This window comes from Podarcis gaigeae, assembly GCF_964106915.1.
Source record: "Podarcis gaigeae genome assembly, chromosome: 3".
Classification (NCBI taxonomy): Eukaryota; Metazoa; Chordata; class Lepidosauria; order Squamata; family Lacertidae; genus Podarcis; species Podarcis gaigeae.
The window spans coordinates 41,276,708-41,304,037 of record NC_139680.1 but is presented as its reverse complement, the minus strand read 5'-3'; the positions used below and the strand labels follow the sequence as shown (position 1 = coordinate 41,304,037).

The window sequence follows — 27,330 nt, the reverse complement described above, 5'->3', positions numbered from 1 at the left end:
GTAGTGAAATAGGACAGGGGCTAAGAAATCTTGGCCAGCCACCACATTGCTGAGCTTATGGGGCCACAGTCGATGTCTCTTGAGACCCCAGAATGCCTCACAAGAGAATGATGTGTCTACATCATGATTCCAAAAATGTAAAATGATCTTATTTTTCCTTGTAATCTAGTCACTGTCCCCTCCTCTTTTTTTCTTTCTTTTTTCTTTTTTGCTATCCTGCTCATTTTTGCCTTCAAAGGCCATTTTTATTTGCTTTTCTCTTTCCCTTGTTTCCTTTTTTTCTTGATATACCAGGTTGTTTGATGTATAATGGCCTTGGCTACAAAGTGTAATAATGTGGTATTAATTAAAAAGGTGGGTAAGGAAAAAGTATGATGCCTCTAGGAGCAAATGTGACTTAAAATGCTTACCTTGAAGAGGCTTACCTGGTTCTGCCTTTACGAGCAGCAGAATATGGGACAGAGTGGGGAGGTTCAGGGTATTGTGAATGCCCTGACTTCAAAGGGGAAGTAAACCCAGATTCTCTGATAAGTGGAATGTGGTGTCTTCCATTTCTAGATGCTCGAGCAACATCTGTCCTGCTATAGTATGGATAGTGAAGCATCTCAAGAGACCTGCTTTGCAACCTAGGGGAAGTTTTTTGTTTTTGTTTTTAAAGGTACCTGTCTTTTTAATAGTCCTAAATCACATAGCATCTTTCCACATTAGAAATATGGGGAAAGATGCTATATGACTTAGGGCTATTAAAAGTGGCTGAATGTGATAGTTCAGAAAAGCACCAATGCCACTGGGGAAAGGGACAGACATGTTTAAACTCAGAGTGGTGATGGGAAATCTGAGACTTGCATTCCTCCCCTCCCCTTTTTAAGTAAACATAAGCATGGTCCTAAATGTGCATATAGTAATTTGTGACCCTCTACAACTTTTTTTATGTGTGCCCTAGTTTTTGTTTTTGCATTCCATGGTTTGGAACATGTTTCTCAGAAAACAGTCCTTCAGAAGTTGAATTTTAATGGTTGCTGGCTGTTGTGCTGGAGAAGGCAAGTAAATAATAGAATGAATGTACATGTGGCAGAAGGCACACTACTGGGACTTCCACAGTAACTCTCCAGAGATAAGCACTTCCCTTGTAGAGGAAAGAAATGAGAGCAAAGCAAATAGGCTGTTAGGCTAGCATTTTATGAATGGTTTACTGTGGGGATGAGCACGATTAATTCAACTAGGTAGACCCCCCCTTTTATTTTTTTCAAAAAGAAGAGTTTGGATTTTATATCCCGCTTCATCACTACCCTAAGGAATCTCAAAGCGGCTAACATTCTCCTTTCCCTTCCTCCCCCACAACAAACACTATGTGAGGTGAGTGAGGCTGAGAGACTTCAGAGAAGTGTAACTGGCCCAAGGTCACCCAGCAGCTGCATGTGGAGGAGCGGAGACACGAACCCGGTTCACCAGATTATGAGTCCACCGCTCTTAACCAAAAGTAACTGAAGGCAACTTACAAAAATATAGCAGATAGTTTAAGAGCAACATAAAGCAAAATCAGAGCAAAGCTAAAAATGTACTCATATTTATACAAAAAGGGAGGATGAGGACACCCCCACTCAGAGGGAGCACATGATGAATGCAGCGTCCATGATGGTTCATGTGGGGAAAATGAGCCACATAAGGCTTTATAGGTCAAAGCCAGTGCCTTTAATCGAGAGCACAAAATTATTAGAAGCCACTGTGGTTATGCTGGAATGGGTGTGATATGTTCAGATCATCTTGCATTGGTAAACAATCTGGCTGCTGAATCTGACCAGTTGAAGTTTCCAAACTACCCTTTAAGGCAGACAGAGATGGATTTAGGGGAGTGTGGCCAGTTTGCTGGCACTGGGCACTGAGTTGAGAAGGTGCCCCAGCGGGCATCATAACAGTGAAGAACAGTGGAAGGCAAGAGGCAGTGGGGTGCCTATGTGTAAGTAGTAATAGAACCTAGATGTCTGAAGGGTGATATGTTCAGATGATCATTAAGATATCTCAAAATAGAAAAGTCTTTAGCAGTGTGGATCCAAGACGCGACGCACATTTTTGCCCTGGTGTGGAAACAGAGCCACAGTATGTACCCCTCTTGAATTTCTATTTTGAATCATTCCCACTGTTCTCTTTCCCTATTGCAAGTGGAATCAACAAACTATGAGCCTTGGCTTGCTGTGATGACTAAACTGGGGCTCATGATTTGTTTTTCTCCAAATAAACCACAATCTGGAGTGAAGGTTTCTTACTGGCTTCCTGGTTGTGACTTGTTTGGGAGAAACAAACCTTGGACACTGGTTCAGATATCATGGTAAGTCAAGGTTTGTGGTTTGTTGCTCCTGATGTTGCTTGGAGAGGAGTGTAGCAGGAAGGATTTAGCAGTTTTCTTGTTTGTTGCTTACCATGGCATCTTCATGATAATGATTGCTTATCTTCAGAAGAAGTCATAAGCTTGTTGCCCCTGGATTTACAAATGGTGGTGGCAGAGTGATCAATAATAATGCGTGGAGGTTTTTTTGTTGGTTTGTTTTTGTTTTTTAAGATGCTGAATTCAAATTGCTTAGTAAGATATTTGGTCAGGGCTAAATTATTGAGGTGGCCACTGAAGCAGTATGAGTAGATAATATCAGTGATTCAGATAGCACTTTGAGAATGATCACCTGCATTCTTTCTCTGTATGCTGTCTGCAAGAAGGAAAGAGGAGGAGGAGGAGGAAGTTGGAGGTTAACTGCAGTTTGAGGAGCATTTTAAACATTAAGGAGCAGTTTAGTCAACATGATTTCAGTAGTGCATGTAATTTCAGAAATGTCATGGTCTGGGAGTGCCCCCCAAATTCTACAATGTAGATACAAATGAAAAACATATATGTGTGTGCATGCAGCTTCTCACACTCTTCTAATTCATAAAATCTTTAGAAGCAGTATGAGAGATGCTTTTAAAAGATTATAGTGAAAAAAAGCTCCACATGTGCACAGAAACAAGCTTTCTAGACTCGGGTCTGGACTTTAATGTTCTAAGCGGATTGTGAAGCTAATTGCAATCCTAAGCATGTTTACCCTGAAGTAAGTTCCACTATTCTCCATAGGACTTGTTTCCTAGGTAGTGTGCTTAGGATTGTAGCTGAAATTCACCATCTATGAAGAACTTTCTGGTAGTCCTGGGAACAAGCTTTAAATTCTGTTTGCAGCCAATCTGAATTTTGCAACTCTCCATAAATTATACAAATGGAGTAAATTTGCAAAAGGTAATTTAATTGATGGTCCTTAGAGGTTTAATTTGATATAGGTCAGAATTTTAGAGGCGAGAGGTACAAACCATTATTTGAGGAGGTATCATTTGTCCCATAAATGAAACCCAGTTCTTGGGTTCATTCTTTGTCACAGGAAAGAGTGACCAAGAAGTAGACTCAAGGCTTGGGCTGTGCAGTTCTAGAAAGCACTTGTTGGCCTGTTTTGGAGTATGTCTCGGCTTACTAAACAGTGAGATGCATGGTCTTAATTTCCTGTTGGGTCTGAATTGGAAAACCAGAATAATTCAGGATATCAAATCATCTAAAGTTGATGTTTAAGATACTGACTTGTTTCAGTCTTGGGAAGCATATTTTCCCAATTCATACATAACAGGAAACATTGGTTAACTGTGGCACCCTTGGAAGGGGTAGTGCAAGGATGAAATGCGTACTCAAGGCTCTTAAACCGAGATACATGCAGCAATTTAATTCAGTTGGAAAGAAAGTAAACAAGCTGCCATCTAGGATACAGTTCTGGTGTGCAAAGTGGGGAGAGAGAGATGCCCTGGTGTGCAAATTGGGGAGAGAGATATGCTTCAGTAGATGGAATGGGCATTGCCAGCAGGAGCTAGGTCAGTGATTAACTTCCTTGCACATGAATAAATGGTTAATATTCATTCCTATGAAACATGGCAATTGTAGAATGGTAGAACCTGCCATTCTCTGAAACCGGGCAACTAACCCTCCATAGATAAGGATCCTGAAAAGCAAGGGGTCCTGTGTGTTGTGTGGCATGCAGGAGCACAGTGTTCATCCAGAGGCACCTGTAAAACACTTGATCTCCTTTGGTAGTTCTCTGTTCCTTCCATCCTTAATTATGAGTGTTTCACATTTTTGTCCCACAAGACTACCTTTCACATTGGTTCCACTGTGGGTGGCTGCAGTGCATAGATGATGGATTTCTAGAAGGGACCAAAAATTGGCTTAAAAGTAATAAGTACACTTGGTGCCAAGTGTATTTAATGTAGTGTGGGACGCCATCCTAACTGAAGAGGGAGCCTCCAGGTTGCCAGCCAAAAGCAGGGCATAGGATTGATACATGAAATAATGCAGTTGGCAGGAAAGGTCAGCATAAGGAGGTTTAGGAGAAGCTTTGCTAAACAAGGGAGCCTGGCTGATGTAGGCATTAGGCACTAAATAATAGCATGCACCAAGCAATACTGCTTTTTTGTAGCTCTCATGTTGGTTTAGCATGGAAGGGACAGCTTCCTTGCATGAATTATTGAGAGAGAGTGCTACTGAAAGTGATAATTTGACAATATAAGTACCATGTGTTTGGGGTTCAAGACATGTTTCAGTCATAACACTTTAGGCTGTAATGGAAACTTGGCTGTCCCTCATAAATATGAGGTATGGCATCTAGGAAGAAAACCTAAGTAGAAAATTTCTGGGAAGCCTTTTTTTTTAACAACTAAAATGCCAGTACGGTAATCAAGTTGTCATTTTTAGAATTTGAAGAGTTGCTTTAGAGGCCATAATCTCAATGGTTATATTTTAATGGATAACTGTGTGTGAACACCTGCTAATAATACTTGAAAGTTCTTTCTTTCTGTGTACAAATGTGGAAGCATGCATGGAGCAGTTGGGTCCAGTTGCATTTCCCCGATTTTAGGAAAGCAGGGGCAGAAATGGATGACATCTCAACAGGGTACAAGCTTTAAACATCTGGTTTCTTGAAAAACTTTCAAGACTAAGAGAAGGCCCTTGTCTGTTTTGTATAAAGAACTCAAGTGCATTTTTTAAGGAACAAAAAAAAAAATCCTTCCAGTAGCACCTTAGACACCAACTAGGTTTGTTATTAGTATGAGCTTTCGTGTGCATGCACACTTTTTCAGATACACTGAAACAGAAGTCACCAGACCCTTATATATAGTGAGAGGGTGGGGAGGGGTATTACTCAGAAGGGTGGTGGGAATGGGTGATTGGCTGATAGGTGTGGTAAACCTGTTGATGACTGTTAAAGACTGCAATTGGTCTTACAAGGAAAAGCAAGGGGTGAGATGGCTTAAATTAGCTTTATCAAGTATAATGAGATAAGAATCCAATGTCTCTATTCAGACCAGTTCTCTCCATGGTTTTAAGTTTGGTAATAAGTTGCTGTTCAGCAACTTCTCTTTCCAGTCTATTTCTGAAATTCTTTTGTAATATGACAGCTACTTTGACATCTTGTATAGAATGTACTGGAAGATTGAAGATTGAAGAAGATTGAAACTCCTACTGGTTTCTCTGTCTTGTGATTCCTGATGTCAGATTTATGCCCATTTATTCTTTGGAGTAGGGTTTGTCCTGTTGGTCTAGTCCCACCACCCTTCTGAGTAATACCCCTCCCCACCCTCTCACTATATATAAGGGTCTGGTGACTTCTGTTTCAGTGTAACTGAAGAAGTGTGCATGCACACGAAAGCTTATACTAATAACAAACTTAGCTGGTCTCTAAGGATCTTGTCTTAGATCAGGCAGTGATCATGTAACCTGGCAATGTTAAGAGTAGACTGTGGTAATAAGTTCTACATTTGAAAAGTGTTTACATGTGAGTTGCTATTGGTACATATGGTTTGAAGCCTTCATTGCTGAACTCCTGCACTTCTAGGTGCAATGCATGGTGTCAGTTGTGGCCTTTGGAGCCCTAAATGGCTTAGACTTTGTAGATTTGGGAGGACATATCTGTTGATAAAACTTTAATTTGATTGACCTTGGGATTAAGTAAACTTTGATTCCAAAATCATTGTCCTGTGTCCACGCATACAAAAGCCTAGATTGTCTTAAATAGTGCTTACACTGTAGTAGTGTAATCTTCCAATTTCCTTCAACAAGCAGGGGGAACTGTATGCTTCTAGTGCTTAATACTTCTCCTGTTCTTTGGTTGTCTATAGATAACAACAACTTGTATTTCTGAACTCTTCTAGGGTGCTTATAATATGTAATTCAATTATCAAGTGGATTAATTTTTATTTCATGGAGACCTAGAATAGGTGGAGTAGCATCATCATTAGTAGCAGCATCATTAGTAACACCAACTAAGTCAGATTTTTGCAGTTAGCCACTTGCCTCATTATTTTATCTGGAACATTAGTTTGGGCAAGCATAGCTCACCAAGCATAGCTCACACTATTATAAAAACAAAAACAAATCTTATCTCAAAACAATCAAAACTGACAAAGGCAGCAACATTCACAGTTATTAAAAGGCCAGTTAAAAACAGGTTATCAAAAGGAGGTTCAGAAAAGATGAGCTTGTTAGTGAGTCTAGTCCATGCATTGGCAATGAGAGCAGTGCATGCTGTGCTCTGTTCTTGCATATAGCTGAACTCTTGACAACTACAAGTGTGGTTCGGATATGTATCTGAACTGTTAAGTCAGGCTCAAAGTGAGGCAAGGCTGAGAGAACAAACTGGTGCAGTGCAACGTGTTGTACTACTTTTGCATTCTTCAAGTTCAAACTATGTCCCACCACTACCACCATCTTCTGGCTTCAGTGGCAGGGCTGAAGACAGAATGATAAGTGTCCAGCATGGGGACCTGATGGTAGACTGCTGCTCCTTGAATGAGTCCTTATGAGCTCTCTGACTTTAGATCTTGTTTGCAAGCATCACAGTCCTGATGCTCTTTGAAAAAGATGCTTCATACAAATCATTAAAGATGAATATTGTGTATGTCACCTTTTCACCATCTCTTACAAATCTTTCCTGCCGGGGATGGCCACAAGGGGTCTGCAGAAACTAGGCTGCCTGGGGAGTAGAGTTCTTGATCATTGTAAGGCCTTTGCTGTTACTTACAGTATAAAATGTTGGAATACTGCCAGTAGAATTTTAGAGAGAATAAATGGGCTGCCAGGTAGTTGCTGGTGTCATAATATGTTAAATAATTGTCATAATAGCTAATCTACTGTGTAGGCTTTCTGGTCTAGCTACTTTACATATTGAAAAGAAGAAACCCCATCCCCATCAAATTTAGTCCTAAAGCGCACTACTTAATGTTCTTGCTTTTGTCAAATGACTGCTCCAACCAAGTAATGCTGCTACTTTTGTAAATGTGAAGTAAAAAGAGAAAGTACCAGAAGTACTTTGCATAAATTCTCAATCTCTTTTTACATTAACCCTGCAAGATAGGCTGGTATTGTCATCTACATATTAGAGACAGAAGAGATTTTCTGTGACAAAGGTCAGCTAATAAGGGTCAGTTTGTATAAGGAGCAGAACCAAGTGTTTAAGCTTTTCCTGGATTGTACTTTTTCAATAGGGCTGAGGTTGCATGTTAGCATACTTATCTCATGGAAAGAAACTCTCTGTATGTCAAATAATTAGCATTCTAGCAAGAAAGCTGTACTGAATCCCTTTCACTAACGTACCATTTCTGCATGAGGGAGTTTTTTCCATGGCATTAGCAGGTAGTAGAGAATCTCTTCTGTCCCTCCCAACTTGCAGTCTGAAGTTGGGACAGTCATAAAGAAGTTTTGCCACTTGATTCTGCGTAATGTATAAACTGCTTTTCATAACTCAGTGATATTTAAACTGAAACCTATGTGGCTCATGGTGCATTAGTTTAACCAGCACACCAATTCTCACTCTAAAAATGGTAGACTCTTCTTCTACTGGCAGAAGAGTATTTTACATAGACCTTATGGACTTGTAGAAAATGGGGCCTAGTTATTACTTTGAAAACTATAAGTGAAATATTAGCAAGACATGACTCTGTTCAGAGACCTGACAGCCAATCAGTAACTAGCTGCAGGTGACTTAACTGTTTTGGACCTTGAGGCATTTTGCATTTTGCACTTCTTCAAGCATAACTCATCAGTGTAGCCCCTGTTTTTTGCTTCAAGTGTTTTACAGTGTTTATTAAAGGGTGCACAAATTTTCAGGTGAAAATAACATTTCATTCTAGGTCTGATAGTTTACCTACTTAGATCTAGATAGGCGATGTGCTGCTAACTAGCCTAAACAAAAATAGAGTGGAAACAAATGCCAACACTAAAAATAGAAGCACTGTTTGTCAAAAATATATTAGAGTAAATGTGTGACACTGTTTCCATAAATTTACCTGTGTAAATTTACAGTGTTTAAATGAATATTTAAGCAGCATGAATATCTAAAGCAAATTAGGCAGGAAAACCAGAATATTATTCCTTCAAAAGGCAGTTATAATTTTCTTTTACAAGAATATTCACTAAATGTCCACTTAAACTGTGTTTTATCTTAAATTCCCTGAGGTGTTCAATGCAAGTGTTTAAAGTAGCATTCTGGTGTTTGTGAATAGCAAACAGCATTTATGTTCCTGCAATTAGGGGTCTGACCTTTGTGGCCCCTGTTCTCACATGCTTCCGTACATGTATGCCTGCCACACTTTCACTATTGCTGTTCTTTCATAGCTACTCCTATAGCAGCTGAAGTTCTGCTGTTTTCTTCTGGCTTTAAAGATGTTCACATAGAATTAGATGGTGAGAATGGACCAGACATTTGTTGACATAAGCCCTGTGTGAGTATTGTCTTCGGGTAGCTGGTGAGCTAGTTGTTCTTAAAATTCAGAACTTAATACAGTGGACAGCTCCTGTGGCTGACTTAATAAGACAGCCTGCTTCTAATGACTGCAGGAACTGTTTTTCAGCTATGAGTGCAACAATTAGAGCCCTTACTTTCCTAAATCTTCCCTACTAATTATGCAGCAGACCCTTGGTAATGATGGTAACGAGATCACATTTAGAGCAGATTGCACAATATTTCATCACTGTTAGCCAAGAAACTGCAGTGAAACAGAATGTCCTTTTTTAAAGACCTAAAATTGCCATTTGAGACTGTGTAATTAAGAGACCTCTGGTTATGAACTTAATTCGTTCCAGAGGTCCGTTCTTAACCTGAAACTGTTCTTAACCTGAGGTACCACTTTAGCTAATGGGGCCTCCCGCTGCTGCTGTGCCACCGGCACACAATTTCTGTTCTCATCCTGGGGCAAAGTTTGTAACCCGAGGTACTACTTCTGGGTTAGCAGAGTCTGTAACCCGAAGTGTTTGTAACCCGAGGTGTTTGTAACCCAAGGTACCACTGTATTGGTATGGGGAAAAAAGATATGAGGCACCTTCCTTTAGCTCCAGATGTTAGCAAGTGTCACTAGAATAAAATTATGGTAATGAAGGTGCATATTTAGTTGTTTGTTTTAATTCCTATTTCACAATGACATGTTACTCACCTAGTTCTTGCGATTAGGATATCAGTATACTTCTATATCATTTAAAATCTGCTGTGTGGCAACTTCCATTTCTTTTACAAGTAGCCTAGTGAAGAATCACACTCCTGTTGGCTCATCTACTTAATTTTAAAATTTACTATAATTATATAAGGGTTGCCAAATAACATGTGCTTTGGGCACCACACACAAATGAAATGATAAAATACAATTAAAATAAATAATAAAACAGAAATATCATAAAATAAACTGGCAGCTTAAAAATTAGAGAGATGACTAAACCAAGGTGATTAAAAAATAACCAGCACGGTAAGATCATTTACCCTTTGGCATGGGAGAATGAAAAGGTCCCGGAATGACCATAAAAAAGGTACTAGCCAATCCTCTCTGAATTAGAGGGATGTCTGTAATGCTTCCATTACAGTATATTGCTACATCTTTACACCCTTACATTTGAAGGGTCACAGTTGTGAACTTGTTTGTATTCCTTGAGCAATATTACTGTTTTGTTTTCATGGGGTTGTTGTAACCTGCTTTGAGTATTTCTGTTTTGGACTAGTGCCAAATTAAAGAAATTCTAATTTGTGTCTTAATTTGTGTATGTCTGTCTCTGGGAGGCTGAAAACAAGTTAAGCTTTTTTGGGACTAGGTGTGCCTGAGAAGAAACTTCCGTCACTAAGCCAGAGGGATGCAAAGCAGGTTAGACTAGAAACAACAGCGACAAGGACTGTGACCCCTAATCTCTGAGCACTGGTAGAAATGGAGAAGTACACTTAAGCTTACCACCACAAAGCAAAATACAGAAAAATACAGAAAAAGCATAAGAAAGAAACAGACTAGTGAGTCGCACTTTGTCGAGGTCAGCTGAGGTGACACAAAGCTAGGCTTCAGCATTTAATGTGCTGGCTGCTGCTAGAGGCTTGAAAATTCCCATGCTGCTTCTCGTTTGCTCTGCTAGGGAAGAAGTATAAATGAAGAGTACAGTGACAATTTACATTCATCTGCCTTGTTCAAATATGGAGCTGAATTCCTTTCACCAACATCCTTTCAGCCTGCCCCCTCTCCATTCTCTTGCTTACATATCTATGCCTACTTCTGTAGCTGAAAAAAAAGATGTCATGTTAGTCCCAGAAATTGAGACTTAAATAAATAATTGCTGCAGCATTTCTCAAACTGGGCATGGAGAGCTTTTGAATGCAAGATTGCTCAAAAGTAGCTCAGCAACCTTCTCTGGAAGTTTAATTAATGACTGAATCCTGTTTTGGGATCTGTCAATGAAAAGCTAGACAAGCAATGTGTTGTGAGGACAGAACCATGGTGTATCTCTATCTGAGCTGCAGTTCCTGTGCATCTGCCAGTGCCTCTTGGCTATTACGTTGTTAGTTTCCTGAGTCAAAACATGAATCTCTTTGGTCAAGGTAGGGATAGGGACTCTTGCAACATTAGCAGAACAAATTTCACTGCCCTTAATAACTTGGAGAGACTGTCATGGGGGTAATCCTTTCCCTTGGCATATCTGTTTGGCATTTCTAGATCAGTATGTGGGAGGAGTTGGTCTGGATCGCCTTAGGTTATGTTTTGTAAAGAAAAGTGACTAATAAATGATGATGATAATACAATTGTTGTGTTTTCTGGGGTATATTCTGCAGGTATAGCTGCAGCAAATAGCAATTGGACCGTGATGGATAGACTGGCTTTGTGCCCTTTGGTTTATTTGGCTAATAATAGTGAAACTATGCATTGGATGCTAAATTTGGCAAATGATACAGGGCCCAGTACATGGGTAAAGCTGCCTGAAATGTAGCAAATGGAAGGATTTTGACTTCATTTTAATTTTAGTCTAGCTTCAAAATCATGTCACTTTTTCCCTCTTCTTTCCCAAACTTGCGGAGCTAGAAATATAAATGCTTAATTCTGGGATGAATTCCCATCTTATTCACCTTCATAGTAATGTAGTGCAAGGAGGGAAGTTAGTTGTAAGTGAAGGGGGGGGGGGATAACTGTAAATAATTGTGCTTTATGTCCACTGACTTCATACCACAGGTAAGTCAGCTGAGACTCATCTTTCAAAAGCAGGTCAATGGAGGCAATGGCAAAGGAAGGGATATTGGATCTTGTCCTTCTCACAAATTAGGAATGAGGAGAGACTTGCTGGACAAGTGAGTGGAAGTGACTGGTGGAAGGGATACTAGGGGGAATGGTTAAGGAACACATCTCTGGCAAACACAGATTTCAGAACCCTGAAATGGCAAATAAAAGGAAAGATCCACAGCAAATAGAAGGAAAAGGAAGGAGCCTTTTGAAGTGCCTAGAAGGCAATTTGCGTCTTTTAAGCTTCAGTTATTATACTTCAACATGATTTGAATTGTGGACAGGGTTATTCCTCTTTCAGGCACAGATCATGCTTGTAAAGAACCACTCCCATTTATAGTCTCTGGCTAGCAGTAGTAGGCAGTCCAGAGGAAAGTTGGTTTCCTGTCTTAATTGTTTCTGTAGTGATTGATCTTGGGTAATAAATATATTTTTGTTTTGACAAGCTTTCCTAGCTGGATTAAAAGGGCTTTGCCTTACATTTCATTTTGTATTTGTTTTTAAACCCAGCTACTGTTTTAGAAAATATTTTTAGCTGTTTTATGGTATGTTTGCACATCCCCTTGTGACAATCATGTGTGAAAGGCAAACAATTATTTAGGAGGTTGCTCTAAATAAAGTCCAAGTGTAGTAGTGAAATTGAGTGACTGTTACATCACTAAACTGCAATGGCATGGTCTTTAACAATAACAAAACTGAAAGTTTCTGTATTTACAGTTATCATTCCCCCTTTCCCAAAATAGATCTTATCCAAGCCACAAATGAGACAAATGTCAATATTCCTCAAATGGCTGATACACTCTTTGAGAGAGCAACAAACAGTAGTTGGGTGGTTGTGTTCAAAGCCTTAGTTGCAACGCATCATCTAATGGTTCATGGCAATGAGGTAAGTGCACAAAATTTTCTTAAAGCTATCCTTCACTCAAACTTTTGGGAGAGGACTTCCAAGGAGGCCAAATCAAATAGTTGCATGAACTCCCACTTAAAGGGGCTTCCCTGTCCTTCCAAAGGAGCCCTGCATAGTGCCAGAGAAGCAGGGTTTCTGGTAACATCCTGGCTCCCACTTGGATCTTGGACTCTTGACTCAGTTGTTGGGATTAAAAGCTTTATTCCAAAATTCACTACAGTAAAAATATTATAGGAATAAATGCTGAGACAGATACTTATAAAGAAAATGGCAATACTCATGCCTGTACCAATTTTGCCCAGAAAGAGCCATTTTAGTTCTAGGTTCAGGGGTTTCCATAACACCAGCCAAAATCTTTGCACTGTTCTGGCCATGTGAAAAATGTGATGCCTTGCTGTGTTTAGGGTTAAATTGCACAATTGACCATATGCATATTGGAATCTTATTTATATGAGTAGTGACATTTTAGAATATGTTCTTATATCTGCATTGTTAAGCACACACAAAACCCCTGGATGGTCTGATTAAGTCTTTTTAGTGTGGAAGAAAGCATTGCAGACTTTAGTTTTGTGCACTGGGCCATCTGTATCCACTCCAGGCAGAATTATTCAAATTGGCAAGAGATGTGTAAGGCATGGCATTTATTATAATATGATTATCATGGGTTTTCACCTAGAAGGAAACATGCTTGTGGGTTTGTCATGAAATAGTGAGAGGATAATGTTGAAGGACATACACAACTAATATTATCCTTTCCTCCCTTCCTCCTAGAGGTTTATTCAGTATTTGGCATCTAGAAACACACTATTCAATCTCAGCAATTTTTTGGACAAAAGTGGATCACATGGTAAGAACCCTTTGCTGATAATGTTTGCCTGGTACAGTATATGTGCAATCATTTAGGCAGAAATGCGTCCCTCCCCCACCCCCCGTGAAATATATTGGCAGAGGACAAGTGCCTTGTTTTCTTCATAGGAACTGTTTTTAATATAGCAGAAAGGAAAAGGAAACGTGTGCTATTTGGAGGAGGGATAAGGCAAGAATAAAAAAAGGAAAGAAAATGAAGAGAACATGTTACAATGGAAGGACTTATTTAAGCTTGTGTAATTTCAGTGCTCTGTTCTTTCCCCAAAGGTGTCACAAGAAACCTTGTATGGGGATTGCATACTTGAAAGCCTGGAACCATACACTTAAGCACTAAGCTCCTAATATTATCTGCTGCTTTATAATAACTTCTTTCTGATTCCTTGCATCATCTTAAGCCAAAAATCCATTCCTAAGAGCACACAGTTGTACTGTATGTAGGCAAAAATTAAAATCTCAGAACAGCAGAAGGAGTAGCCACTGGTGGTTGCTATCTGTCCTCCGTCCAGGATGAAGTTCTCATCCAGAATAGGAAGGTTACATTATCAAAGCAACATCTCTCCACCCCCTTCATCCCCCCCCCCCCTTCTTGGCTTCTGTACCACAAGAAGAACTGAGACTTACAGCTTTTCACACCCAAAGCTCAAATTTGGCAAATTATTGTCTTGATGGCTTTACAGTGGAATTCTGGGTAAACATGAAACTTAAACTATTGCTTTTCTCTTAATCCTTTTATTTAAGCTTGTGGTAGTATATGAATTTTATTACTTTTGGGGGATAGGGTACAAATGCAGCCAAGTTGTGCAATTTGATTTGCCTGCATCCTTTTCTTTGTCTGTCCATATCTTTTTGTTGTGTCTCCCCATGTCTGTTGCAGTTTGTGAGGACAGGGACATGTCTATGCCGCATCTGTAAGGCAGCATGTACACTGATGGTGCTACAGTATATAAAGAATAAATAGCAGGCAAATCTGCTTTCCACTAATGACTTCTGCTTGCACATAATGGAAGCTTTCAGATGTGCTATATGATAATAGCAGCGATCACATGAGAGTGGTAGAGGTTTTGTTTTACCATTTTTGGAGAGCCTAGGGTGCTTGATACAAAAGGGCAGTCATGATTTTTACTGGAATGATTCTTCAGTAAATCCTTAAGTCCTAAGAATAACAATTCTGGGCGTTGTCGAACAGGACTAATTAGACACTGGGCATGCCCATCTTTTATATGTGAAATATAGATGGAGAATATTAATGAGATTCAAGGCTGAAACATTCCTGAAATGTCTGGATGTTAAGGAGGTACCATCTTTCCATGTAGCAGGGGGGATTCAGATTGAAGTATAAAGAGGTATTTTGGCCCCAATATATGTTCAGCCTTGCTTGGAGCTTAGTCTCCAAATGCCTCAGCATGTTTAGTTTGCCCCTTTTCTAGATCAGTTTGTAGAACACATTAAAGCAGATATTTCTTTATACTATCAAACTGCAAAGTAGATCTGGATAGAACATTTTTTACTTCAGGTTTTTCCAGCACAGCCTCTTAAATTCTGTTATTTGATTTGGTTGCATTTGGGATCCAATAGGCTGAATGTATTTGCATCTTAACTGTTTTCTAGACCAGGGTGCCTGTGAATATTTGTTATGAAGAGCTTATTTTAAAGCGCATTGCAATCTGTTTATCAAAACTACCCGTAGCTTCAAAATGATAGCAGAACAGGATAACATGGTATTGGAAGATGGCAAGATGAGTGGAGCAGTAAAATTAATGAATAAGCAAGGTATGCTGTTGGCCACCGTGGCTTATCAATATATCAGATTATATTTATCCAAAGGTCAGTTTGAACACCATTTTCCAGTTATTTCCAGTCACCCAAAAGAACAAAACACATATATCAGTGTAGATTACAGTAAGCCCACAACTTGCATGGGGGTTACGTTCTAGGGATCATGCCTAAAGCAAAAATCGTTGATAGTCAAAGCTCATTGAGTTCAATGTCAGGTGGGATTGCCAAATTCATTGTTCCCAGAACTCTGCCCCCTTCTTAATTTTTAAATATATTTTTTGACACACAAGTAAAGCTGAATGTGCAGAAGTTAAATGTGTGTAAATTGCAGGCTTACTGTACTTTGCTTGTCATATAACTCTTGGCACCTACATATATAGCTAGGCAGGTACATGTAGGGATTCTCTTACGTAGGTTTAAGTGAGATGAATTATTTTACAGAATGTCACTGAAATCCATCAGGGTGTCATCGTTTAATAAAATAAATCATTGAGTTAAAGATATAGCATTTGCAACCTCTCTCAATCCATTTGTAAAAGATTAAAAGGATTTTTTTTAAAAATCAAAAAATTATGACATATTTTCTTCCTTGCTAGGATATGACATGTCCACGTTTATCAGGCGCTACAGTAGATACTTGAATGAAAAAGCATTTTCCTACCGGCAAATGGCATTTGATTTTGCAAGAGTGAAGAAAGGGTAAGCTTATCTAATATAAATACTGATGGTTCCTACAAGTATTGTTGGTTGCAATATATGTTGCTTTAACTGCTACTATTGCTGAAAGTGATTTAATAATGAAATTATAGCACTAGAATGTATATAGTGAGTGTACTGGTATGCAAGTAGGTTTTTTTAGTTTTTGGAAATCTGCTGTAGGATCTGAAGCGGAGGGGGAGAGACTATTTCTACTTCTGATCAGCGGGTGAAATCTAGTGCTTCTGTTCTACAGTGGTTGCTTTATATATTGCAGGGATATCCACTGGCTTAAGAAAAGAGGAACTGATTTTCTCTAGTTCCTCCTTCCCACTTCAGCCCCCAGAAAATATTTCCTGGAGGGTTGGAGGAATCTCCAGAATAAGTCAAGGGGAAAGGAGGAATGTAAGAAGATCACTTCCCATTATCTTAACATAAGTGGATGCCTCTGCTGGATCACAATCTGTTTTGTATCTATTTATAAACCATACACATATTACTGGTAAAAGTATTTGAAAATGGGAAAGCTGCTGCATAAATGAATACTGTTGTGGGTTTATTTGATTTCCAAATGCAACTGAACATGAGAAGAAATTTTGTGGTTGTCCTAGTATAGTTGGGGCTTCCTTTATATGGAACATTCTGTATTTTAACCTTGTAGAATAAACTGGGCTAAAAATGAAGGTTTGTATCTAGTGTTCTATACATGTAGCTCTGCTAGCACAATGGAGCATTTGTTTCCTTTGCTGCTCTCGAAATCTGCTCTAGGGTGTCGTCCAAAGCTAATTTTGAAGGCATGCATGAGGCTGTAGGGATTAGGAGAGGAAGAGGAAGCTCTGTTGCATACATAGAAGTCTGTTGCACCAATGGAGGCACATCACTGAATATGGCCCAAATTGTCTACACTGCTTCTATGCCTTTAGTGACCTTGTCTCATCTCTAGTCTCATTATGTGTCCTGCTGGTATATTAATACTGTAGAGAGGAGGTAGAAATGTGAGTTTGCTCCTTTCAGCAGCAGCCATACATGTTACGTATGGCCCTTAGTCCAAGTTTGTATTGGTTGTTGCAAAGCTACCAGGCAGTGTGTTTTTATTATTATCCTGTATTATCCTTATTATCCTTATTATCCTGTAATGATCCCCTTGTTCTAGCCTGAGTCCCCAAAGATAATTCAAGGAGTTAAACAGAATGTGATGCCTGTTGAAAGTAGAAAAGGGACCAATACTATATGGCTTAAAATATTCCAGAATTCATTATGGGGCAACCTTACAGGGCTCACATAATTTGTGTGAACCCTACAGGCACTTTGCTTTTCCCTTCCCCATTATATCTGGAAGTGCAGAATCCTTTTATGGCACATAAAGAATGTATCTTCAAATAAATGTTTAATGCAATAGAGAGAAAATATAAGCATTTTTTTAAAAAACAACAACACCATGTTCTGAAACACAGAGCATCTGTACATGGTTGGATGTTCCGCTGTACTGCATCTTTTCCCATTATCTGTGGATTAAGTGAATATTTAAAAATAGTGCATTATTCTCCACAGAGTGAAATTACAGTGTAAAACACAGTGCATGCTTGATTTAATCAGTGATGTAAAGGTTTGACCTTAATGAATCTTCAGTACTTCAGGTAAGTAGTTAAGACATTGGAGTGTGCTTTGTGGAAAAGCAAGTACTATCAGAGAAATATTGGAGCTACTATTTGTCTATAGAAGCAGGGTTTGATGACCAAAATCAGGATCATTTTTCCTACCCTGCCATCTTTTTTCAGTACTACATGTTTCTCTCATTCTATAATAAGGTGCCTCCTAATTAAACCTTTTCCTAGAATGAAATACTATCCACTTTAATTTGAATCTCAGTCTTCACTCTAAAGCAGGGAAACCCGAAGCTTGGATCTCCAGCTTTTTTTTGACTACATTCCCTTCATCCCTGACCACTGGTCCTGCTAGCTACGGATGATGGGAGTTGTAGTCCAAAAACAGCTGGAGACCCAAGTTTTGGAAACCCTGCTGTAAAGCTTTAATTTTGTTATTAGTTACCAAATAACGCCAATGAGATTTTTTGGGTTGTAGCTTGATTTTTTTTCTTCCAGGGCGGAGGGTGTAATGAGGACAATGGTTCCAGAAAAATTACTGAAGAGTATGCCAATATTACAAGGACAAATAGATGCACTTCTTGAATTTGATGTATGTATTTACAGTTTTCTAAATTCTTTTATGATAAAAGGAAAACACTTCCCACTTTAGGTCACTGTAGAAACATAATATAACTTCAAACCTTATGAACTTGTACTAACTTCTTATTTCTTTTGGCAAACTTCTCCAAGGTGCAGAAAGAATGTGGCAGAAAATTGTGAATTGAACCGTACTGAGTAACATTTTTGCATTTAACTGAAGGTCCATAACAAAACTTGGTCTTCCAATCACTAGCAGCACATACACGTACATACACACAAAGTGTGCATTGTTCACAGTTGTGCAAGATCATGCTGAGGATTGTTTGTCGGTGCATTTTCCCTTTTGCATCATTGTATTTTCCAACAGTTGAGAGAGATAGAATTTGGATATTTCTGAGAGGCAGAAATGAAGTTTTTCGCCAGCTCCTGTTGTTCCCTTGAAATGAGATGAACCTTGGTACTTTAAATTTGCTTCAGATTTGTCTGGATTTTCACACATAATTTGTATATTCTGTTTATATGCATGAAACAGACTTCAGTCCTGCGTTCGCCTGAGCAATGTACATATTCAATAGTATTTAACTTTGTTCTAAGATATGACATAGCTCCAACATTTCAAATCACAATTAACAACCATGGGTTCTAATTTTTATGTAGGTTCATCCAAATGAGCTGACAAATGGTGTTATAAATGCTGCATTTATGCTTCTGTTCAAAGATCTCATCAAGCTTTTCGCTTGTTACAATGATGGAGTTATTAACTTGTTAGGTAAGTAACTTGTAGCATGTTTTTAACATTACATTGCTCCAAGAGAATAGTAGTTCTGCAGCTTAGTCTTGTTAAGAGAGGAAGAAGCCATCTTATTTTCCAAGAGCATGATTCTCTCACATTCAGCTGTGTTCTTTTCTATATTATTACACACCACCCCCAAATTCCAAAAGCGTTGCAAGATTCCAGGGGTTCCAGGCACATACCCAGCGTTGTGTTTCCTTTGGGAACAGCAGAGGCTAGTGTCTTTAAGAAATATGGTTTATCAATACATATTTTCACTTGGAAACCCCCAAGTGTTTCTCTCATTGCCCCTCTCATAGCTTCAGCAAACTTGGATCCAAAGCAGCAGTTAGTCATAGCTGCTGGTCTCATCAGGAGGTTTGGGCTGGGTGTTCATCAGTATGCAGATGATACCCAGCTCTACCTCTCTTTTAAATCAGAATCAGTGAAGGCGGTGAAGGTCCTGTGTGAGTGTCTGGAAGTGGTTGGAGGATGGATGGCAGCTAACAGATTGAGGTTGAATCCTGACAAGACAGAAGTACTGTTTTTGGGGGACAGGAGGCGGGCAGGTGTGGAGGATTCCCTGGTCCTGAATGGGGTAACTGTGCCCCTGAAGGACCAGGTGCGCAGCCTGGGAGTCATTTTGGACTCACAGCTGTCCATGGAGGCACAGGTCAAATCTGTATCCAGGGCAGCTGTTTACCAGCTCCATCTGGTATGTAAGCTGAGACCCTATCTGCCTGCAGACTGTCTCACCAGAGTCGTACATGCTCTGGTTATCTCCCGCTTGGACTACTGCAATGCGCTCTACGTGGGACTACCTTTGAAGGTGACCCAGAAACTACAACTAATCCAGAATGCGGTAGCTAGACTGGTGACTGGGAGCGGCCGCCGAGACCATATAACACCGGTCTTGAAAGACCTACATTGGCTCCCAGTACGTTTCCGAGCACAATTCAAAGTGTTGGTGCTGACCTTTAAAGCCCTAAACGGCCTCGGTCCAGTATATCTGAAGGAGCGTCTCCTCCCCCATCGTTCTGCCTGGACACTGAGGTCCAGCTCCAAGGGCCTTCTGGCGGTTCCCTCACTGCGAGAGGCCAAGTTACAGGGAACCAGGCAGAGGGCCTTCTCGGTAGCGGTGCATGGAGTTCAGGAACAGTGAGAGATTGGGCATGGAAAGTCTGCAGCAGGACAGGGAAAGCCAAGGAATTGAGCAGGGCTGCTGAGCATATGCAGAAGTGCTTTTCTGCTTGTGCAATAATACATCTGCAGATGAAGACCTGGTATCAATAATGTAAAAGTTTTGTGGATTAAAAATGAATATGTCATTTATTCCAGAGAAATTCTTTGAAATGAAGAAGGGACAGTGCAAAGATGCTCTTGAGATTTACAAGCGGTTTCTGACTAGAATGACAAGAGTATCAGAATTCCTCAAAGTTGCAGAGGTAAGTGAATCTTCCACTGTGGCATGTTGGTTGTTATGGTTGCCATCTAGGCATGTGATTCCCCCCACAATTATCTACTTGAGTTGTTGTTCAGACACACTCTTTGTATGTGTTTAGATCAAACGCCACGTCCATAAATAAACTACATTGTGTAAAATTTCTTTGACATTTATTGAATTTTGTGGAAAGTGTTAGTTGTTCAGGATGTCACCAAAATGCAAATAAAATAACATTAGTCTCTGCTTTGGCCTTCTACTACAGTATATTCATGTTATACCAGTTAAGATGATAGTAGTAGACCAGCAGCCTGCTGGTGGGAATAGCTGCTGCATCAGTATCTTTCTGACAGAAGTATCCCAAGTTAGGGAAAACCCACCTTTAAATAAATATGAGTTCTTCAATTTGAGGCATTCATTTTTATGCATGGAGCGGGTCAGAAGGACACAGCCTGGGACCAGCTCTGTGCACAAACGTTTTGCTGCATCCATCTGTGTTTGAGAGAAGTTCTCCATCCAGAGTTGTTGTTCTGTAGGACAATGAATGTATTGCCTATTTCTACAAATATGCATTAATTTTAAAGCACCTGGATGTGGATATTACAAATGGAGCTTCAAAGTGAGTTAAAATCACAGTTCAGATGCAGTAGTCAAATTGAGCAATTTAGTATTTCTGGACTTGTTAAGCATAAACAAAAGAACATTTCTGAATTATTGTTTTTTCATTGTCCACAGCAAATTGGAATTGATAAAGGAGACATTCCTGATCTTACACAAGTAAGTTCCTAAATTATATTTAGCTTGGCAGTTGGTTTAACGATAGCAAAAATGACTTCTGTTCATTTAGCATGCAACCTAATGGCGTTACTCTTATTTTAAACATCAGCATATGCCTCCTGAAAACAGCAACTATTTTGACAGATGTCAATCCGCTTTTTGTTCCCAGAAGAGGACTTCATTTTTAAGGCCACATTTAATTAAGAGATAAGCAATGAAAAGACTGCATGTTTCTTCTCCCTTCCAGAGGTGCAGATTGATCCCAGAAGCTGAGAGTGTGAGTAATGCATCTGGGAGAGGAAATTCTTAAGTACTGAATCCATGCTTTGACCTAGTCCATGACATCACTTTCACTAGGTTACCTTTTGTCTCTAGACAAGAGACAAGTTTAGGGCTGCCATAATACGACTAAAGATAAGGTGATAAATTACCAGAAGCCAGAGAGCTAGTGTACTGGTCAAGAATTTGAGTTAAATCTCTGTTCCCTGGATGACCACAGGAAAGCCTATCTCTCAGCTCCCATCTGTAATGTGGAGTAACATTGGCTTGCCTTACAGAATTGCTGCAAACATTTATGTGAGAATACATGTGGACCACATTTTAAAGGCCTAGGAAGTATGCTGCTAAGTCGTTACACAGAAATGTAATCAAGGGATCGAACACTTAAAAACATTATTGTGGCATCCCTATCCTTGAGATTAATCATTAAGACTCTTGCATATAAATGAGATTGCTTTACCTTCAACTGCACAGCAGCATGACCTCTGTTAGTTGACCTCCCAGATAATTCAACAGTTGGTCTGTTAGAACAGGGTGCTGTGATTACAAAGACCCAGCATGGATTTCTCAAAAATAAGTCATGCCAGATGAATCTCATTTCTTTTTTTGATAGTTACAAGTTGGATGGATCAGGGGAATGCCATGGACTTAGTATGTCTTAATTTCTGTAAGGCTTTTGACACAGTCCTCCATGACATTCTTGTGGAGAAGCTGATAAAATGTGGGCTAGATTCATATCTGGTTAACTCAGCGAACCCAAAGAGTGCTCACTAATGGTTCCTCATCATCCTGGAAAAAAGTGACAAGTGGGGTGCTTCAGGGTTCTGTTCTGGATCTGTTGTTGTTCAATGTCTTTATAAACAACTTGGATGTATTGGGTTCTAACAGTTCCGTTTCTAGCTTTGACTTTTCACTCTGGAATCCTACTTTCCTGTCCAGCTTAAACACTTCATTTATTTGGTGGTAATGTAGCCAATCTCTAACTCTATGTTTTAATTTTTCATAGCTCTTTAATTTAAACTTTTCTCCATCCTTTTCTAACATTTCATCATATTTTAACCAATTTGAGTCCATGTTAAGTTTTTTAACTGCTTTTGCTTCCATTGGTGATAACCATCTGGGGGTTTTATTTTCCATTAAATCTTTGTACCTGATCCAGACATTATACAATGCCTTCCGTACCATATGGTTTTTAAAACTCTTATGCACTTTCACCTTGTCATACCACAGATACGCATGCCAGCCGAGGTTATTATCATAACCTTCTAGATCTAAGATGTCTGTGTCCTCAAGAAGTAGCCATTGTTTTAACCAGCAGAAAGCTGCTGCCTCATAGTAGAGCCTCAAGTCCGGCAGGGCAAACCCCCCTCTATCTTTTGCGTCTGTTAAGATCTTAAACTTAATTCTGGGCTTTTTGCCCTGCCAGACAAATTTAGATATAACTTTTTGCCACCTCTTGAAACACTCCATCTTGTCCAGAATTTGTAGAATGTATCTAGAATGTATAACCTGCTGCTGAAATGGAATGTACAGGATGAAACGGTAAAATCAGCTATGATTAAATGGGCACAAGATGTTGGTCATGACATTATGTTTGCTGACTGGGAACAGTTATGGACCACCGGTTTGAAATTCACAGCATGTACTGCTTTGAAAGAAAATATTATGAAAATGATTTACAGGTGGTACATGACTCCAGTCAAGCTTGCTAAGATCTATCATTTGCCCAATAACAAATGTTGGAAATGTAAGGAAGCTGAAGGAACCTTCTATCACCTTTGGTGGACCTGCCCAAAAATTAAGGCCTACTGGGAAATGATCTATAATGAAATTAAGAAAGTCCTTAAATGGACGTTTTCAAAGAAACCAGAGGCTTTTCTTCTGGGCATGGTGGGCCAATTGGTACCGAAGAAGGATAAGACTTTCTTTATGTATGCAACCACGGCAGCAAGAATTCTTTTAGCAAAGTATTGGAAGATGCAAGAACTACCCACTCTGGAGGAATGGCAGACGAAGGTGATCGAATATATGGGATTGGCAGAGATGACCGGCAGAATCCGTGACCAGAGGAAGGAGGCGGTGGAGGAAGATTGGAGAAAATTTAAAGTATACCTTAAGAACTATTGTAAAATATTGGACGGTTAAGATGTCGAGAGGCTAGAAACAAAGAACTACAGCTGTAAATCGTAAATTAAAGAGGGAAACTTAATGAGAATATATAGAGAAATTGACTGAAGGGTTGCTGACACATTATAAAATAATGATGCAGAGAAGGGGAGGTATGGGGAAGTCATGTTTTATGTATTTGTTTGTGATTTGTTTGTTTTTCCTATACCCTTGTTCCCTGCTTTTTTTGTTTTGTAAAAACAATAAAAAATTATTATAAAAAAAAAAATATAAACAACTTGGATGACACCAAACTGGGAGGGGTAGCTAATGCCACAGAAGGCAGAACTGGGATTCAATATGACCATAACAGATTGGAAAGCTGGTCCAAACTAGCAAAATGAATTTCAAAAGGGACAAATGTAAGGCTCTACATTTAGGCAGGAATAACCAGCTTGCCAGTAGTACATGTGAAAAGGATCTAGGGGTCTTGTAGGCCACAGGTTTAACATGAGTCAACAGTGTGATGCAGCAGCGAAAAAAGCTAATGCTATTCTAGGCTGCTATCCTTAATAGAAGGATAATGTCCTGATCAATGGAACCACTGTATTCTAGTATTTGTCAGACCACACCTGGAGTACTGTGTCCAGTTCTGGGCACCACAATTTAGGAAGGTGCAGTGTGACAGGATGCAGAGGATGGAGCAAGCTTGTTTTCTGCTTCTCCGGAGGCTAGGACCCAAACCAATGGCTTCAAGTTACAAGAAATGAGATTCCAACTACATAAGGAAGAACTTTCTGACAGTAAGAGCTGTTTGACAGTGGAATGGACTCCTTCGGAAGGTGGTGGACTCTCCTTCATTGTTCAATAAGCATTCCTGTGCTTCTGTAGGCTCTTGCAGCCCTTTGGAAGATTGCCTTAATAAAACTCATGACAGTTCAGTTAGGGGTGCTGGAATGCTGTTGGTTTTCCATTCTTGTTAACTTTTTGAGGATTTACTAATAAGAGAGCTTACAAGTTGATCATGCTCTTTGGAGCATGATCAATTCAAATATTTTATTGCACACACCAGTGTGTCTCCTCTGAAGAAAAGCAATATGTTGGCTAATCCCCAGCCTCATTGAAACAGTGTATGATATGGCAGAGTAAGAGATAAAAAGAGTAAAAAATATATATGCTTTTTTCTGCTGAAGCTTGTGTTTTTTTACAGAAAAGCTATTTTAATATCCGGGGGTGGAGGGAACTTTAAATATAGCTCAGCATAAGGAATACCTTGAGACTGTCTTCCTTCATACCAAAGGTCTCTTGCTTAGCATTGTTTAATTTATAGATTGATGATGATGTTGTTGTTTACAATACTGCACCTGCAGATGAGGACTAACCCCTGAACCTACTTACCTGATTTAATTTTTCCTCTATGGTGTTTTCTTCCTACACATGCCCAGGTGATGTGTGCTTTCATAAAACAGAAAATATGCAAATGGCCTAGTCATATGGCAAAGTCCAATGAGAATTATTGTGGGGGTTAATATAAGTTGGTGCCTCTATGCTAGTCAAGATAGGGACAGCACCACCTTCAGTTCTAGTCAGTAGCTAACTGAGCCTGGATATAGGGAAATTATATTTAGCTGCTCTTTGTGAGTCGTTATTGATAGTTACATTATCGGTAAGTTACATGGCTCTCACAAGTATTCAAAGGGTTAATCTTCAATGGTTTTGCTCAGATTCCTGGTGTACATTTTTATGAAGTATAGCCACCCAGCTTGCATTTTCTTGTCTTGACATTATCTTTCCTTGAGTAGTGCTGAGCTATGGCAGAGGAGTGCAAGTGGAGAAGCCAGTGAGAGTAAAATTGAAAGAGAGCCAAATTAAAGAGAGTGGATGGGATTTTCAATGTGAAAAACAGTGGATAAGAATCTATTATTATTTTTTAGTCATCACCATCAGTGATTGAGCTGCACAAGCTACCAGCTTGTTTCTGGGCTCAAATTCAAAAACTGATCTTAACCTTTTAAGGCTGAAATGGTCTGGCTTCAGAAATGTTACGGGCCACATTCTTTGGTGCTCTGAACCTACTCTGGCATTCTGTTCAGAAGCTGAGGTCCTGTTCATTATTCCCCTCACCCAGTGTGTGAAGTTCAGTATGTTGGAATGCAAGAGAACATGTGCCCAGTCTCTGAAATGTCTTCCATAAGGAGGCTTGTGTTGACACCTTGCTTAGTCTTTTGACAGTCAACTGATTTTATTGATCCAGTTCTTGAAACTTTATTTTCACCACTTAAAATGACCTTGTTTCTTCATTTATATTAATATTTTTAAATTGAAAAACCATTTAAAAGTTTTAAGGGGCCCCTTTAAAAGGGTGACACTACATTTGAACATAATACAAAGGCTATAATGACAGTCTCTTAAAATCACTTCTGTCTGAAAACATTTGCTGTTTTTCAGATAATTATAAGCCAAGGCTTGCTTTAGTCATAGTTTATTCAGTCAACCATGAGTGGTCATATCACAGATAAGCAAACAAGCAACAGTTTGTTCCTCCAGAACTTGTTTTGTTTTCTAGCTGGTCTTGCCTTGTACTTCTGTAGCTTGGTGAGTTTGTGCAATGATGTGACCAAACAAACCATGTTTAAACAAGGTTGTTGGCCATGGTTACTTTTCCTTGGTTTCAATAAACAATAAACTTCCATAATTGGGAACTCCAAAGGCAATTAACATTATGCCTATTCATAAAATCTGGTTTCACCCTTCTTTCTTAGCTGCTTGCCCATACTGCATTGTCAGGGAGATTATAAAGTTTTGGAATATGTTCCTAGGTAGTATAAAGGCCTAGTGTAATTGCAAATTGACATACTTTAATTGTTTATAGCAACAGTCAATCTGCATGCTTGTTTGGAAAATAGATAAATGAGGAGACTTGATTTAAATCATGCCGCCTTCTGGGTGACTGCATATTAATTCGTTGTATTTAGTGAGATGTGGAACACATTTCGTGGCTGTGTACTCAACATCCTAAAGATGTTCCTTGCTCCATTAACTACATTTGCAGTTTATGGTGGTGGCTAGAAATACTAATTAACTCTATCGCTAAGAGGAGGATTTGTTCTTGCTATCAAGTACTTTATTTGAGATAAGTACTTGGTATCATTAGTACTATGCAGGACATGGAGTGTTATTACTACAATGCATTCTAAGTGGAGTTTATATTCTAAAAACCATTTTAGAGAAGGCTGTCATTAGTGCACTAAGAGATGAGATCTGCACCTTTAGTGTAAGCCCCATTAATTTCACATATTATAATAAGAATCTTATGGATATGTCCTTTGCTAAGAGCAGAAGAGAGTTACATGGGTTGTTTTTTTTCTAGAATTAGCCTGGGCTGTTAGTGTTCCTAAGCCAGCTGTATCATCCTCACTCTTGCCCTTTGATTCTTAAAAAAAAATTATCTACAACCCAGGAAAGCCCGAACCAATAGCACTGCTTCACACACCGTATTTATGTGAATCTAATGCACACTTCAGTTTTCAAAACCTTGAAACCAAAAAAGTATTTGCTGTGCCAGCAGTGTTTTTCAGGCTTTCAATCGAATCTAATGCACCATCAAATACTGTATTTTTCTGTCTATAAGATGCCCCATGCATAAGACGCCCCCTATTTTTAGGGACTTGGATTTAAGAAAATGGGGGGAGATGGTCCAGAGTATAAGACGCCCCCGAATTTTTGACATTATTTTTTAGGAAAAAACCTAGCCTTTTCCTTATACTTGGAAAAATATGGTATAATGTGCACCCTAATTTTCACAACATAATTTGGCCAAAAAAAAGTGCATATTACATTCAAGTAAATGTGCTATTACAGATTAGAAGCAAGTAAGATGCTAAATTTGTTAACATATATATCTAATGCTTTCTCTTTTAGCAACATTTGAAGTTGACTTTTGAGGTTT

At 39.2% G+C, this 27,330-nt stretch overlaps 1 protein-coding gene across 2 annotated transcripts in view; it reads left to right on the top strand.

The window, feature by feature from the left end:
- SNAP91 (synaptosome associated protein 91) overlaps positions 1 to 27,330 on the top strand; it is a 68,888-nt gene that overhangs the window by 8,077 nt on the left and 33,481 nt on the right. For both annotated transcript variants that reach the window (XR_014561909.1, XM_083730166.1), the window contains exons 3-9: positions 12,318 to 12,460; positions 13,253 to 13,328; positions 15,721 to 15,823; positions 17,923 to 18,016; positions 18,664 to 18,775; positions 20,117 to 20,223; positions 20,955 to 20,996. Coding sequence is in view for 1 of the 2 variants with exons in the window: in XM_083730166.1 (XP_083586292.1) it covers positions 12,318 to 12,460; positions 13,253 to 13,328; positions 15,721 to 15,823; positions 17,923 to 18,016; positions 18,664 to 18,775; positions 20,117 to 20,223; positions 20,955 to 20,996 (677 nt within the window). In the remaining variant the exon portion in view is untranslated. The remainder of the gene's footprint in view (positions 1 to 12,317; positions 12,461 to 13,252; positions 13,329 to 15,720; positions 15,824 to 17,922; positions 18,017 to 18,663; positions 18,776 to 20,116; positions 20,224 to 20,954; positions 20,997 to 27,330) is intronic.